This window comes from Anser anser (assembly GCF_964211835.1).
Source record: "Anser anser genome assembly, chromosome: 7".
Taxonomy (NCBI): domain Eukaryota; kingdom Metazoa; phylum Chordata; class Aves; order Anseriformes; family Anatidae; genus Anser; species Anser anser.
In genome coordinates, this window is record NC_139727.1 from 28,550,006 (window position 1) to 28,566,830 (window position 16,825).

At 43.2% G+C, this 16,825-nt stretch overlaps 1 protein-coding gene across 10 annotated transcripts in view; it reads left to right on the forward strand.

The window, feature by feature from the left end:
- NEURL1 (neuralized E3 ubiquitin protein ligase 1) overlaps window positions 1-16,825 on the forward strand; it is a 153,871-nt gene that overhangs the window by 75,037 nt on the left and 62,009 nt on the right. For 9 of the 10 annotated variants that reach the window (XM_083845074.1, XM_083845077.1, XM_083845079.1 and 6 more), the window contains exon 2: window positions 13,643-13,884. In XM_083845074.1, the coding sequence (XP_083701200.1) occupies window positions 13,643-13,884 (242 nt within the window). Of the gene's footprint in view, window positions 1-53; window positions 166-13,642; window positions 13,885-16,825 lie in introns of all 10 variants that reach the window. The other variant, XM_083845075.1, reaches the window with a different exon arrangement.

Below are 16,825 nucleotides of genomic sequence, written 5' to 3' on the forward strand. Positions count from 1 at the left end.
TCTTTAAAGTGACTATCTGAGCTCTCTTTACCCATTTATCAGTTATCCCACAGTTTCAGAGACCTTCCCTCTCTGAACCCTCATACAGCAAAGCTGCTCTTTGGGGACTCCAAAGGTCGTGCCTCATCCCCAAGTCTGAAGCTGTGCTCAGCACGCAGTGTACAGGTAATTTCTTGTAGTAGTTTGAGAAGTTAGTATATGATAACTGGTATCTTTTGCGTTTCATTGGCTATACGTCCATCTTCTTCCAATCCTGTACTTTGGGAAATCTGTGCTTGGACAAGTCATCCATTAGGTCCTTTGTGCGTGCCAGAAACAGTACTTCTGTGACACATGCATGCCTGGTTCTGCTGCTCAGTTGTTGCAGGGGGAGGTGTATAGTATCGTGTGGGAAGCTGTAATAAAGTGTAAATACAGGCAAGTTACCTTGAATAGCTTCAGCACTCCAGAGAAGCACTTTTGAAGTGCACAATCTGGGGAAAAAATAGAGATTGGTAGCAGTTTTAGATTTGTGCAACTTCATTTTGATGACAAATATTGTGGTTTTACTCTATATACAGTATTTACAGCATGCGTTGAGATGTACTTTTGGGTGCAGAAAAATGGCCCAGGGGTCCAGATTTGTAGACTCCAGTTCAACAGCTCTGCATGCTAGCAGGAAGGAATATCCGTCAGGGGTGCAGCATGCTCCTTATTAAATCAGAATTTAAGGCTGTGGCTTACAAAATCAGGTGCAATTATATACTAGAAAAAAAATTGTTGTCAGAAAAAATGCCCCTTAGCAGGACAAGGACTTAAAGGATTTTCCACAAATTTTCAAGCTACAAAGAGCAAAGAAAATGGATGAATGAATTTGCCTCTGCACTTAATTGCTCCTTGCTCTTCTGAAATAGTGTAGGTGTCTTTCCACCAAGAGAATACAGCCCCTTGAGTCCTCTAGGCTTGTTTCTTGTTCATGCAGACCTTCAAGGCAGTCACGCCACAAATGTGGCTACATCAGGAACAATGCACCGAATCGCATGACATTGCATTTCTTCCTCCTTCCATTCTTACCCGTATCCCAGTATGCAAAAATGCCCTTTTGCACAAATTTAAAAAAAAAACACCTTCCTTTTTACCAAGCTGGCTTGCCTTTTCAACGCTCTCACTTTTCTCTTCCTTCAGCTATTTAGAAATGCAGTCATCTTCATGGTGTTCCTCCCAAGTCTCCTACTGTAAGGTACCCAACTTTGGTAAATGATAACTGGTCATCTGAATAAGACATGGCCATGTGAGCAAGTTTGCAGCAGTATGAAATTGCTGAAGATTGCATTGTTGAAAGGTTTTCTTTTGCATAGCTTGCACGCATTGATGTTAACACAATTTCAAGCTAGAGGTGGTAGAACTTCCTTGGCACCCTCTCACAAGATATTTTGGGGTAACCTTCTCTACAAAAAAACTTGAGAAATTGACTCTGCTACACAAGTCATAAGAAAGTAGTCATTAATGTTTATGGGAGCTCTGTGAGGGTTTTTAATATGCAGGCGTTGAGTTTCTAGTCTGAAGTACATTTTTACCTGTACAAATCAGAGAGAACTGGAGCTCTTTCTTGTGCTGTTAGGGTGACAGAAGAGGGGTGGAATTACCTCCCTGCTGTCTTCTGGTGTGAGGAATCACATTGGCCATGGGTATCGAACAGAACTTGTCCTGATAGATTACAAAGTTGTCTTCCTTTTTCCCCAAAGTACACTCTCTGTGCTATTTTACTCCAATGTACTGGTTTCTTTTCATACGCCAGACTGTAAACAGTGTGTGGCAAGACCCACCTCTTCTTTCAGTTTGTGATATTCAACAAGAAGGGTTGGATAGCAGGTAGGATCACTTTGAAAGGCATAAAGAATCTCTGCATGCTCTTCCTCAGGCGATATGGATGCAAGACCCTTGGTCATTTACTGGGTGACCTGTTGCAGCAGACACTAAGGAAACCAAGTTCCTGTATGGACTACTCCAGCAGTTATTTATAGCAAAGCGTTAAGTAATAACTTCATGGGTCTGGCATGGGAATTGGTAGGAAGGATGATGGAATAGTGTTCATGCTTTTTGCTTGGAATCAGCGCCAGGGATGCTGTTTGTCTTTGTTAAAATAAACGGTAACTTTATTCCTGGGCTGGCCGTTGAAGTTTCATGTTTGAATTCAAAGGATTGGATTCAGATGCTGATTTGAAAAAAAAACAAAACAAACAAAGTAATAATAATAAAAAAACCAGGGTTAATTACTGGTAGAGGGTGTTTAAACTGGTGCAAGCGATGTGCTGCAGAGCCAGATGAGAGTGGGAAAGTCAATAATTCTGCACAGAAAGTGCAGATTAATGAAGGAATGCACCAGTGGATGGCCAAATTCTTGCGTAAAGGGAGAAATGTTGTCCTTTCTTCTGTTTTTGCTGCAGCAGTACTTAAACTGCTTGCCTGGAAAAATAATATTTTAATTGTGTGTGGGGGCTAGCACTTCTAGTGCTACTGGAGACCTTTCTGGTCTGGGCAAGTGTTCTCGGTAATAATATCTATTTATGAGGCAGGAGGTTGCCGGCGTCCTGCCTTGGGCTGGCACCTTTGTTTCTGTGCTCTCCTTCCAGCTCTGCTGGGTGGGCTGCAAATTTTTTAGCTTGACTGTGGAAGTCAAGCGTGGAGCTCCTGTGTTTTAATCCCAGCAATGCACTTGAAGTGAATTGTGTCAAAAGTCCCCTGCTGATGACAAACTTCATAACCTCACTTACTGCCCACTGCAAGTTATTTTGCATGAATACCTTGTGGGATAAATAGTGGGTGCCATCGAAAGAAGACCATTGGGTTCCAACTTTGTGAGGTTGAGGAGCCTAGGCTATTCACTAGGATCTGTTTTGTTTTAGGAGAGGGGCAATTGTGTTTTTTTGTTTGTTTTCATTTTGTTTTTAAAATGAGAAGAAATGAAGCATTTCTATTTAGAGGAGAACAAGACAGGAGAGAATAAGAGGTGAAAAAGAGTAAAAGCGTGAGAGAAATGTGCTGGGTAAGGTGAGGTCAGTAATGGAAGTGGCTGAGTACTTATGAGAAAGGAGGAGGAGGAAGATCTTTTGGAGAAGAAGGGATGGCAAAGCAGAGGTGAAGGTCATCTGGTCTGTGAGTTCTTGCAGAGGAATGGGAGAGGGAGAGGTGGGAAGGAGAAGGCAGGAGGATTTCAATACAGAAATGGTGGAGGAGGAATTCAAGGAAGTACGTTGTTCCTGTAATCCTGAAACATTTATGAGGTTGTTAAACATGGCCAAATAGTAAAGTCACATTTTCATGTACCTGCTAAGTCGTTAGCTCTTAATAACTCTACACTTTAAGGGTTTACGTACTGCCAAATGTAATCAGGAATAAAGCCATTGGGATCAATATCTTCTGGGATTAGCCAGACAGCAAGTCAAAAACAAAAAATCAAGTGCAATTTTTCTTTGTGAATGAAGAAACCAGAAGATCCTCGATAATTACATACTTAAAGGGTTTCCCTGTAGGATTGTTTTTGCGCTTTATATTGAATGAAAATCTTTGATATTTGGTTAGCTGGTGTAGATGTAAATAGTTTTAAGACTGTAGCAACAGATGGCAAAGTAAGCAGTGCAATCTTCTTGCACTGAAAAAGTGAATTTTCAGTTGATCAGAGAGGAACGAAAACATACCAAAAAAGACAGAAGATGTACTGGGTGACAGCACATCTACCAGTACCAAGCTGCAGGAAGGAAAAAGCAATGGTTTGAGTATTACAACATCACCACCAGCAGGGTTTTGCAAAAGATTCAAATGCTCTGTGTCACACAGCAAGTCATCGTTGTCCTCGGACAGACGTGATGGTAGTTAGAAAATTCCTGGTGTTTCCATTGAGGGGTGGAAGATCTCCATCATGGAGCTGGGCACTGTCCTTTGGCTGTGCCATCACCTCGCGGTGTCCCCTCCACGGGAAGGGGAGCACTGGCTCTTGGGTTTGGACCTGAGCTGTTTCACACATGCTTGTTGACAGCCACCAGCAAAGGAGATGTGCTCTGAAAGCAGCAGAAGGGAAGTATTTTGTGTGAAGTACTGCTTGGGCTTGGAAAAATAATCACAGCATTTTAAAAGTGCTTGTAAAGTTTTAAATACGGAGGGCATAAGGAGCTGCTTCCAGCAGGCATGCTCTCAAGAGACCTTGCAAATTACGGCAGTGAACTTTAGGAGGAAGAATGTGAAATAAGCATGACCCGAGCGCGCTGCATTTTTAAAGAAGACTAACACAAAATGACCCAACTTTACAGTACCTCAAAGTGGATCTAAATTGATGGTTTATGCTGGAAAAGAAGGGACACTCCAAATGTAAATGTCATGTATGAGAGAAGAAAAACTGCTTCCTGAGATTCTTTAGAAATGGCATTATGGCTTAAAGCTTCATGGTATGTGGTACTGAATGATAAACATAATCTATGCTGTCCAGCTGGGTAAGAAGAGAAGTAAAAAACAGTCTCTGGATTATATATCCTGACCAACCAGATACTAAATTAAAGTGAGGGCATTCACACGTGACATTTGCAATAAATTCAAGCAGCAAAATACATAAGAGGCAACAAAGCCACTGGAGATCTCACAACTTCAGTCCAAAGTTGTCATCAACGTTTCTAGATTGAAAGAAATGCTATGCCTTACTCACATATGCTGCTGTAAGGTAGGAGCATATCAGGCTGGTGCTGGGCATACCCTTGCTGTGCCCAGAGATGGGTATTTGGGTTGGCACAAAGTATGTTAAGATTCTGAATCCCCAATGTGGTTGAGCCTGTGAGCTCTTGAGGAAGAGCTCTTTGCTGATCACTGATCTAAGCTCATCTAGCACATTGGTGCCTGCACATTTTGTGGCTTTAAGGAGCTGATGGTGTTTGAGGCTTAAATCACTATAACCTTGGGAATATTTCAATTAGTGCAAGTGTAGAGTTTGCTCTGAGGTGAATGGTGCTACCCACGTCTTGGAGTGTTATCCAGGCTCTTTCTAGAGGCATCCATCCCTCCAGAAGCCTTTGTTCTCTGCCCTGCAGCTATGAATACAAGCTTTAAATGCCCAGCACCCATACCACCATCCTGCAAATGCTGTGTCTGCAGAAATATTCTTGTACTTTTGTCCTATTTTGGGGAGCCTGTGATATTCCAGTGTCTTATTTTTCACTTGCTTTATTCCAGAGACACACGGCAGAGCCACAGTTTTTGTAGAGAGCAAGGTAGGAGGGTGTCTGTGATTTTTGTCTTAGTGCAAAGTGGTCTGTGATTAGGGAGCTTTGCTAAAGAGAACACTTAAGACATGAGAGGTCAGAAACAGCAGGAGGTTTTTGGCCAGCGCCTTGTGCATCCTTAATGTATAGTCTTATATGCTGGGATGAGGTAGAGCAGTGGGAGAGAATCCTCCAGCTGATGATCCAGACAAGAAGATAATTCAGAGATGCTCTTCATTACCAACTTGAGACCCTATCTCTTTTTACTGGTGACAGAGGGAGTGTATAAAGAAAAGCAACCTAATACAGCTCATTATATTGTAAATATGGGGTGTGAGTGGACTTCTGTGGGCCTAATTCAGCATCTTTAGTCTAGAGGAACATTCTTGATTTTATACAGGTATGATTCAAAGCTAATTCAAGGAGCTGAGTTTAGAACAACAGCTTCTCCAATTTGCATTTTCTTTGCACTGTTTGGGAGGTTACACCACTTTCTACTTTCTTTTGGATTTTGGTTTTGCATACCCATTATCTTGTCTCTAATACTTTTAGGTTTGCTTTTTTTCCCTTGGTCTCTGTTATCCTCACCTTCTTTTTTGTCCTGAGATATATCTAAGTTTAACCTTGACAGGTCACTTCATTTTGTGGTGAACTCTCAATATTCAGATTTCCAAGCTGTTACACCGTACATGGAAAGTGTGCCCAGGATAGACTTTCCATTAAAGTATTTAAATTGGAAGAGAATGCTGGCACATCTACAAGTATTCCAGAATTAGATCCCAAAATACTGAGGCTAGTTAATCTTTTGGAAGAACAAAAACTCTTACTGATTTATATTTAGCAGAGGGAATGCATTTTAAAAACACAGTCTATACGAGGCCCCTTGAAGAAAACATCTTTTACATTGATTTGTAGTCCGTGGAAATACTACATGGCCATAAAATATTTGCAGTTGGGCTCTGCTTTTATGCAGCTACTTCTTTCCAGCGTGAACTGTCATTAACCCTCCAGGCATGGCCGTGCTGTGGGCTGTACAGTGAAGCACAGCTACCTCTGGGCAGCAGCTTCGCTGTTCATCGCAGCTGTGCCCGGCACTGCAGGAGGGAAAGGGAAAAAGCACCTTATGCTACGGTGGAAATACTAGACCGGGAAAGATGCTTTTGTTCAAAACCGATGCAATGTTTTTTGTTGGGATGAGTGTCTTCTGGCTATGCCTGCAGTGTAACGTGACTCCAGGGAATTTGCACAGTATCTCGGGGGCTGCCAGGATATCAGCGATGGTCAGATGTGTGTCTGGGACCCTTAGAAGCTACATCTGAGATAAACAGTGAGTGGGTTAGAACCTTGGCTGAAATTTGTTATTGCAGCAGACTGCATTCGGCAGTTTCCTGGGCAGCAGCATGCTGGCCACCTCCATGTGGGACACAAAAAGTCTTCTGACCCCACAACTTTTCTGGGGGAAAAGCTGAGCAACTAGCTGCCCAGGTGCTCCCCGAGGAGCTGGCACCGCTGCTGCCAGCAGGGCAAAATGCTGTTTTCTCAACCAGAACAACAGGGAAACCATCTCTGGAGCCTCTAGCCCAGGGGTGAGCAGACCTACTGCCTGGGGACAGCACGTAAGGAGCCACTGTATTGCTTCCTGGCAGTCCAATGGGAGGGCATGGATGAAAGTAGAAGCTGAACTTGTCTTTGCCATCAGAGGATGTGCACTCCTGTGAGGTTAGAGAGATGGGCAGAGATGCTGGTGGCCCTAATCTTGCAGCATCACTCTTAGTTAAATGTTTATAATATCTACTTAGGCTTAGTTTATATTATTATAAATTAGGAGGATCTCCGATGTTAATACAGGTGTAAAGTGCTCTATGCATAGCTCTGCTCTATACTAAGAAAATGAGTAAATGGAATTATGTTAGATGGGAAATTACACAGGATTGTCCTAGGTGGACCATGATGCGTTAACATTTCCTGGAAAAGGAGCTTTGACAGGTAGTTACTTCATTAATACATTGGAACAGCAGAGCAAAGGTAACTGAGATTATTTCATAAAGTATATGTAATCTTATAATCTTATGGCCAACAATGTACTTATCTTTGGGACAAGGAGGATGAAGTCAGAAGTCCATAGTTCCTCCCCAGAATAAATAATCAGGTAACACACCCAAGTTGCTCCTGCCTGCGAGAATCAGAGGAGCTTCTGGGAAATAGCGTGGTTGCTGCTGACGAAGGGACTTGCACCGTCGCACTCGCTGGCTCCTTTCCGTCTCCTTTCCCACCTTCTTTCCAGGGGGCTGCTCAGCCCTTCTCTTTCCTCACACAGCCAACAGGAGCACATGCTGCTGACTTAGCGCCTGCTGGTCTTATGTGCTCAGCACACTTCTGCTCTGCGGGGGCTTGGGGGTTGCATGGGGAGAGGGCAAGAAGGGGGCCTGCAAAGGCAGCTGTGCCCACAGAAAGAAGCATGGAGCTGGAGCTCTCGGTGACGGGGGTGGCTGAATTGCTCCAAGTGACTGTGGGAGATGTTAAGTAAAGAGTGCCTTTTTAGGTGCCAAGAAATTGTTAATGATTACACGGTACCATTACTGAAGGTGGCAAGTTTAAAAATTAATTCTCCTGGTAAGGGTTTTCTTCTAAGCAGCCTTATATGCATATAGAAATACTTCTGTATTCTCACAGCTCTCTTCTGATATCATATTTTCTTCACACACACACAAAAAAAAAGAGTATAATGAGCCATCCTCATGGTACTTGGCATTGCTAAGCATTCGTCGTGCTGTCAACTGGGTTGTTCCTTCTGGGATCGCTCCCCAGCTCTGTCCTGCCTCCTCTCTTCCTGCCTCTCCTGCATTTTGAGAGTCTTCCTCACCTTTCTTTGCACATCCAGGAGAGGTTCCACTAGGCTCTGCCCAGGAGCATCTTCTTTATCTTTCTCTGGGTAATTTCAACCACAAACATTAGTTCGGATGTAACTTTCCTACAGAAAAATAACAGATTTACTGCTCCTCTGTAGTACTTAAGTCTCCTTTCGCCAACCTAAATTTTTGCCCTAGGATTTTTTTTTAATTTTTATTTTTGCTTTTTAAATAAAATATTAAAAACAATATGGGCTTAATAGAACTGAAACAGAGCTCTTTTATCTCTCCTAGGCCCTTAGACCTTCTTTTTCAATCTCCATAAAAATTGCCACTCTCCTGACTCTTGCTAAAGCTTATAACCTTGAAGCAAGCCCTCATAAAGTCTTGCATCCAGGATTCAGGTTGTAGCCATGGACTTGTTGTTCAACGGGTTCCACTGAGGTTGCTTAAAAGAAAAAATAATTAAAAAATAGTACATCTCCAAGCCCCACCCTGGCTGGTATTATTTCCTTTCATGTACATGTCTGTCCGCACCTGTCTCTTGTCTCACAGTTTGCAGTTTAAGTGGAAAATCTTACACTATGTGCGGACCTACTCTCTTGATGCATCTCATCACTGCTAAAATAGCACAGATGAAAATAAGTTATGTTTTGGCTTTGACTAGTTTTGTAGTCTTGGATGGGAGTGCTAGATCTGACCTGCTGGCTCAAATCCACCTTGTAGATAAGTCCCTAATTCACTAAAGTTTAACCGAAGATGCTGTATAATTTCAGTTTGTCTGGCTTTAATGCTCCCCTTTTAAGCATTTTAATACTCCTCTTAAAGAATTAACCCTTTGCATTTTTATCATTGCATGCCTCAACTCCTGCAAAGCTGTGGTCTGTCTTTGTGGAAGAGCAAAGTTGTTTATCTTGGTCATTTTGTAATGCCAAGATCAGTAGCTGACCTGGTGACAGTAATCTAATAGGGCCATTATCATCAAAAACAGGCATAGGGAGAGTTGGTTATAGCCTGGAGATGCGTTATTACTTATTCCTTCAAGAAAATGTAATGAAAAAAAAAAAAGCTGTTTTCATTTGCACTTATTTACAGTTCCTTCTCTCCTGTGCACATGCACAGGGTCAGGCTGCACACGAGGAAAACAGGGCTTGCAACCCCTTTCAGTTTCCCATGGTGTTGAGCTAATGTTTATTTTTAGTAAACCGTATCTTGAAGAGTGCTTTTAAGAATACATTTGCAAAGCCTAGCACAAGGAGTTCATTGTGGTTTTTCTCCTTTTGAACTTTATTAATATGCCTTTGGAGAGACTGTGCAGATACTTTCAGGGCTAGGGCTTTCCTGCTGCACCTTGCTCGTGTCCCCAGGGAATTGCGTCCCTCGCATTCCTCACAGTGGTTCCTTTTCTTCCTTCTCAAAATCCATTCTTTAAAATACATATATGGTACAGCCACCTGGCAATAAAACTAACATTGTCACCTTCCTTTGATAAAGTCACAGTATTGAAACACTTTTCTCTCTTTAAGAATTTCTTCATGGAGGGGGTGGTCAAGCTTTGGAGGGGGCTGTCCAGGGAAGTGGGGGTGTCCCCATTCCTGCAGGTGTTTAAGAGATGTGGATGTGGCCCTAATGGGCATGATTTAGTGATGGGACTTGGTAGGTCAGGTTTACGGTTGGACTTCAGGATCTTTAGGTCTTTTCCAACCTAAAGGAGTCTATGATTCATGACGTGGTGTTTTGTCCTGTCCACTCTTTTCAATGTCACTGGCCTGCAAGACAGGCATGCCTCTGTCGCCGACCCCATGCTTCTCTTTTCCTCTTCCCCAGGTACATAGGGATTTGTCATTCCCACTTGTATTGCATGTCAGTCCCAGGGCTCTGGTTTCAAGTTGTCTTTTCTCTTTTACTCAGCTCTGAATGCCAATCATATTACATGCTTAAAGAAGTTGATCTTAAACACCTTGAAGTTAGTTTTCAGTCTGAAATGAGTTTTGACAATATTCTGATATGTGCCTGTCAAGATTTTTTTTCAACTGGAAAAGATGTATTTGTTAAAAATGAACTCCAGTCATTTTTTTGCAGCATTTAAGAAATCCAAGCCTTTAAGATTGTCTCATTTTTGCAGAGCATGAATGCTTCTGGTGAAAACCCCTAACAGGCTTTGGGATGCATTTTCTAATCTGAGAACATCCAGTGCTGCCTTTTATAGGGCTTGCAGATTTTGCTCAGACCTTGAGATCCCGAAGCCCAGGGACAGCTAGCACACATGAAGGGAGAAGCGTGCCACCTGTGGGGCAATATTCTGCTTTCTCAAACAGCCTGGGCTCCAGAAAGGATACACTTAGGCCTCTGAAGTCAAAACAGTTTGGAGTGCTTCACGTGGTTTCCAGTACCAAAAGAAATGGTACAACCAGCATCTGTTGTTGAGCATGAATTGAAAATTAAAGCCTATCTGATCTTTAAAACCATGAGAGTGAGAAAATGCTGATCTCTGTGACCTGCAGCATGAAACCTGGAAACCTATATGGGGGGGACCCATGGAACTTCTCTTGATTTACAGCAGTTTGACGCCGGGGCTGTTTTCGGACATGACTTGGCTCTCGTGACTGTTGTCACACGATGCCAGTTGTTTGCATGATCATGGCACGTTGTTACAACTCCCACTTGTCAGGAGGAAGTTTTTTTGCCTGGCTATTTTACAGCTGTGTTGTGAAATGGGAAACCTGTGGTGCCCTTGAACACGCTTTTGGATTCGAGCCTTCTTGTTTGTTTGCAAACTTTCTTAGAAGCCATTACTTCAGCTCTCCTTTGTAAGTGACTGATAAGCTGTGGAGGAGGAGGATTAGGGACAGACTTCTGGTTAACGGAACCTCACATGATTTCTCTGATGCCAGAAGGACTTTTGCCTGTTTTGGCAGCTGAGACTCCAGATTTGTGAGCTTCACTCAATTCTTTTCTATGAAGATGAAGAAAATAAGTTGAAACCAACTCAGATGTGTTGTACCAATATTGCTAGCAGCAAAAACTAAGGATGTTGAAATGTGTAGTAATTTAAATAAGTGAATGGGAGAAGACTGGAGTCCACATCAAGCTCAGTTTGAACAAAAACTTTAAGCAGATGATTTATTTTTAGCTGGCCAAGCAAGGACAGTGATATATCACCATACTGTGTTTCAGAAGTGTCCCTTTCCTAAGTCCAGTCCAGTGCTTGTGTTACCATCCATCTGAACTTGCATGGTGTATCCTCCTTTTGGAGTGGGCATACTGTCCTGAAGAACTGAGCAAAGGCATCTATCATATTTGGCCCATTGCTTTGTAACTTCTCCATGCATTTGTAAGGTGAAAGTAAAACCCAAATATTTTTGGTTTAAAATTAATATTCTTTTTTTTTTTTTTTTAATTAAGATATTTTCCTGTCCTTATCCAACTGTGTTCCTTAAGTGGGAGTCATTCCTGAGTGAGAGCATGTGGGAGCAGGAAAGGGTCTCCTCCCCATTCACATTTTCCACCTGAGGAAGCTCTTCCCTGGGTGGTTTCTTTCCTTCCCATAGGATGTAGTTGTCCTGAGTTTCAGCTGTATGCACAGGGGCACTTCTCCTGCAGGCATTGGCCTAGGGTGAGTTTGACCCATTCTCACTCAGCAGTGCCAGACTGTCAGAAAAAATAAGCGTTCCCCTAACATCTTTCCCGTGGGGGCAGACAGGACCCTAAGGCTCCATAACACAGCTCCAGCAGATGCTCTGGACATATGTAGTGTTGTTATCAGAGCGTGTTTTGAAAGCTGTGAGCAGTTTTTGTCACTTCATTACCATGTTTTAAAAGGGTGCCACATCCTAGGGAGAGATGCAGCGGTTGTTAGAATCACAGCCACATTATCCAGTAAGATTAGAGCACAGAGATATGCAAACAAGTTAAAATGTCTGTGCCTTTGTGCTTCACAAGCTTGTTTTGGTAAGTGGCTGATAGCAAAAAGTTGGAGCTACAAAATTCAGGTCTGGATGCAAATTTAGCTCGAATTGAATGTATATTTGGTGTTTGATTCTTCTCTTGTGAGAAACAGAAAGATGTCTTATATTCCACATAATTTTTAGCATCAAATCACTTCCAGCTGGTTCATCTCTCCCTTAAAGTATTAATGAGAGTTTTTCAAGGTAAAACCACTTGTCTGGCCTCTTTGCTCTCTTCTGAAGGGATAGCATTGAGAAACAGAACCACAAGAGAATGACAGTAGAAAGCTAGAGTGGCTGATGTTGAAGTTGCATCAAAATGTTCTCATCAGAAATCAGCGTTTTAAGTTTTGTTGTTACTTATTTAGGCTTGCTGTGATGATGAACCATTGCAATGTCACGTAGTTACAGCCTGCCCTAAAGGCTGGGAGGAATAAGGTTCAGGCGCTATATTTCTACCTCCTAAGAGTTACATTAGAGGTGTAAGCGTTATTTTATAGTAGCTATATAAAGACATAACCGTCAGCAATGAATTTGCATGAAGAATGTTTATGATTGGTTTATGTAGTTTGTGCATTACAGGAATAGAGTTTTAAACCAGTGTATAGTCATGCACAAGCAAAGTGACAGATCGTTAAGGTCACATTGCTTTCACTGCATCCCTGAGTCTATCATGGAATAATTCATTATTCTGTTGGTACTCTATTTCCAAGTCTATGAGTATCTCCTCCCAAACATACGTGCATAATGCAGTTTGTTTGTGCACACAAGGAAAAGGAAGCAGATGACTTTTGTTCAGTATAATGACTGTTTTGTGCTTGAACTGCTTCAGGCTCCCCATTGAAAAGAAACTCATGAATCCTGTCATTCATGAACAAAGCTGCTGTCGTGAATGTGTCGGTTGTGCACTGACTCTCCTGGTTAAAGACGTAATTTCCTCCCTACTTTACACTCTCGCTCCCTCTCCACTTTCCTTGCCATGTCATAGTGTGCTGGCAAGTGCCTTCGTGATGAGTGGGATCTCAGCTGAGGTTCCCATCAGTGGAGGAGAGAGGAGTGTAGGTGGGTGGAGAAATCCAGGTGGATTATCACTGAGTTGAGCTCAGGTATGAATTAGGCATGTACGTGTCTGAGTTGGCACTTAGTGAGGGTGGATAGGACAGCACGCAAAGGCAAATGGGCACAAGGATTGATGGAGCTACTGTTGCAAAGGAGGAGTGGGAGAAATGGTCAAGGTGTGGGTGGGTGTCCTCCAGAAAGGGAAGATTTCACCCAACTGGGACAACACAAATATCACACATGCTTCGGTCCAGTTTTGGAGCTGATTCTTGTCTCGTGTTCTGATGTGTGGCCTCAAAATGGCCTCTGATTTCAGGAGCTGAGCTGTGTTCTCCATGTCATGCTCTGTACTATCAGATTGCCCGGATGGGAACCTTCGGTATCCCTATAGCCTTTTGTTGTTCAAGATGTTCTAGAAACCTCTAGTAGTTTACAGAGAAGGGAGTTGACTGACTTTCATTTTGCTCTACAGTCCCCCTCCCCCTTTTTTTTTTCATTGAGAGTTTTTGTTTTACTTATTACAGTGGATTTGAAACTTTATTTTTCCTCATTCTGCTTTCAGATTCCATAGGTGGCTCATTTCCAGCTTCCTCCCACCGATGCCACCACAAGCAGAAGCACTGCCTTCCCATCCCGCAGTGTGGAACTCTGACCATCAGCCCTCTGCTTTTCCATCCGCACACGAAGGGATCCCAGATCATCATGGACACGACACAGAAGGCAGTGAAACGCCAGGCTAGCTTCTGTAACGCCATTACCTTCAGCAACAGGCCCATCGTTATTTACGAACAAGTCAGGCTTAAGGTGAGTGGTTGATACCTTCTCTTATTAGCATGGTAGCTATTGTGAATGACTGTTGGGGTGTGCCAGGTGCTCACAGCAGATATTTATCCCGTCCACACGAAGCACAGTAGTCACATCTTGGCCTTAAAGGTCTGTAATCTTTCTGCTTTTGTCACCATAGTTCTCAGACCCGTTAGTACAGACCCCGACAGAAACTGTGAAGAAAAGGGAAATCTGTGCTCCAAGAGAGCTTGTCTGGATGTTAGATGAGGAATAGCAGATTAAGTTGAGATTGCTTGGAAAACAGCAAGGAAAAAAAGGTCATATTGGTCATCCTGAGAGGCAGCAGCTTTGGTGTATCTCTAGTTATCTCTAGTCTGAATGATCCTGCTGTTGTCCATCGCTAGAGATCCCAATGTGCTGGGACCTATGGCAGCATGCTAGGCTTCCCTGCCTCTTCCCTTATAGCCAGCAAAGGAGCAAGAAAGGAGGAAGGTGCTTCCTTTTAAAAATGTAGAGTGATTTAAGGCTCACGCCCATAGGCAGAAAATCCCCCCTACAGGTTTGCTTCGTCTCCTGTGGAGTTCTTACTGGTTCCATTTAGGCTGGAAACACAGCAGGACTCCCTCACGTTGCCTAATAGGATTTCTTCCATGTTGGCTAGCAGTTTGGACAAACAACTGCAAGAAATGATTTGGGAGGAGATGAAAGCCACGTTTCCTTTTTGAAAACACTATCAAAGGTTTGAGTGGGCTTAGTGGTTTAGGCAAAGGTTCTGGATTATTTCTTTCTCATTCTGAAACAATGTAACTATCTCAGGAAATTCAGTTGTTTATTACTGTATATTTTAGGATTTTAGTTTGCATAACATATGTGAAGAATATGCATGCAAATGTTTCATCTCTGCATGACGGGTTTATGAGCAGGGCTCCGGGCTCCTGCTGAATCTACTGGGAAGGCCTCCTGGGAGTGATCAGCAGGCTTCAGCAGAACTTGTACCCTAGGGATGGATGGAAATGTGAAAATGCCTCCGTTTTTCTGATAAGTCCATAAGCCTTGTTGTTATGTGTGCCTGTGGAATATGTGGTCTTAAACTTTTTGTGTTTCTTACCAACTAAAGACTAGCCACGAACCTAGTCGTTCAGGTCCTATAAAATCCAAACTCCCTTTGGAAAACTAGAGGAAAGAGGTCAGGAGATTTCATTCTGTTTATTGGGTTTTATTCTGAGATTTCTTTGCAGCTTTGGGAATCCCATCAAGCAGCCAGAACTATATGGGGTTCAGGAAGATTTCCTCTTTCTCTGCCTCTGAGATGCATGCCCCAGTTTGGTTTCTTCCATGTAATTCAGGGTACTGATAGGGAGTGGGGTCCCTTCCAACACTTCATTGGGAGCCTGAGTCTGTAGAAGCAGCTATAGCTTAGCAGTTTGGATGTGGAGTGCATCTTTTCCTCCCCTTCTGGTACCCAGGGGACCTCCCAAGCTTTTCTACTAGCAGTGGCTGCTGAAGAGAGAATCTGGTCCATCATTAACCATTGCCTTTTTTAGCAAAACTGTGTATCCTTTGTCCAGCTGTGTCTAATTCTTGGCAGGCTTTATACTAGATTTTAATTTGGATATTAGTTTGCCTGCGGTCAGACTGTATTGAGAACTGTTTATAGGTGCTGATTAATACATGGAACATGTGCAGCCTAGATTACCATATGAATATTTACTTCATGCAGCCTGTGATTGCTGTAAAGTATTGGCAAGAGACTGTGAAAGAGTAAATTGTACGAATAACAATGAGGCCATATTTATCTCAGTCCCAAAAGCTTTTAGGGCTTGCAGTAAATTTGCTACAATAAATAATCCTGGCTGCTTCTTGGAGTGCGTGCATATTCCCTGTCTTGGCACACGCATGCCCCCACCCACCCCCCTTCCCCTGGGGACATGTGTGATCCCATCCCAGCCCAACCGGGGATATAAAAGAGCAAATCTGCTTCGGTCCTTTGTAGTGCCACCCCAGTGTCTGTCCCACAAGCAGGAGAGTCATGCCCAGGGCAGAGGGCAGCTCTGAGTGTCTGGTGCTGTTTTGTGTAAACAGTTTAGGTGCTTGGCTGGGTTGAGGAGGGGTAAAGAGCAGCACTCACTCAACTGAGGAACTGTCTGTCGGTTGGTAACTTTTTTTTCCTGAAGTCCGGAGGTGTTTTCTCTGACACTTTAATAAAGCAGAAATATGTAGGCTTTCAGCAATGTCCTTGTGGTGAGATTGTTGTGCTCGCAAGGGCACGTGTTCCAGATTTGCCTTGGAGAGGAACATGCGAAAGAAAAAATGCAATATTTACAAATGTTATTACAAAAGTATTCAGAAGTCCAAAGAAAATATCTCAGAGAATCCCTTGGTGAAAATCCTGTGCTGCTGGCTTCCACACTGGCATATGAGGAGCTGCTGCCAGGCTTTTGAGGCCAAAATCCAGCAGTCCTGGGCAGTTTAGCCTCTGGCATTGCCAATAACCCGAGCCATCAGCACTTGGGCACAGGGAGAAATTACAGTAATGCAGCAAGTTGTGTGAGACATCTGCTCTGTGGTACCTATTCATGTTTCTGCTCTTGTCCTGCAGCAGGGAGTGAAACTGCTTGAGGCTGCCTGGGCTTTGATGGAAGAAGGCTATGTCAAGTGCTGTCCTGTTTGGTGCACGAATAAACACACTAATTATGCATCAACTGACAGGCAGTGACTATCCTGGCCCTGCAGAAGGATTGGATTCAGCATCCTTAGGTCTTCATTTCATAGTCTGGATGCTGAAGGGCTGTATGCTTTTGGGAGAAGCAGTTCCCAGCAAGGTCGTAATGAACAACCATATGAGAGAAAAAATTCTCTGCAAGCACTGTGTCCACGTGGGGACCCTGCTGGCACCCTGGAGATAACCCCCTTCTGCAGGGAGAAGGACATTTTGTGCCTGGGTGGTGTTCTGGGTGTG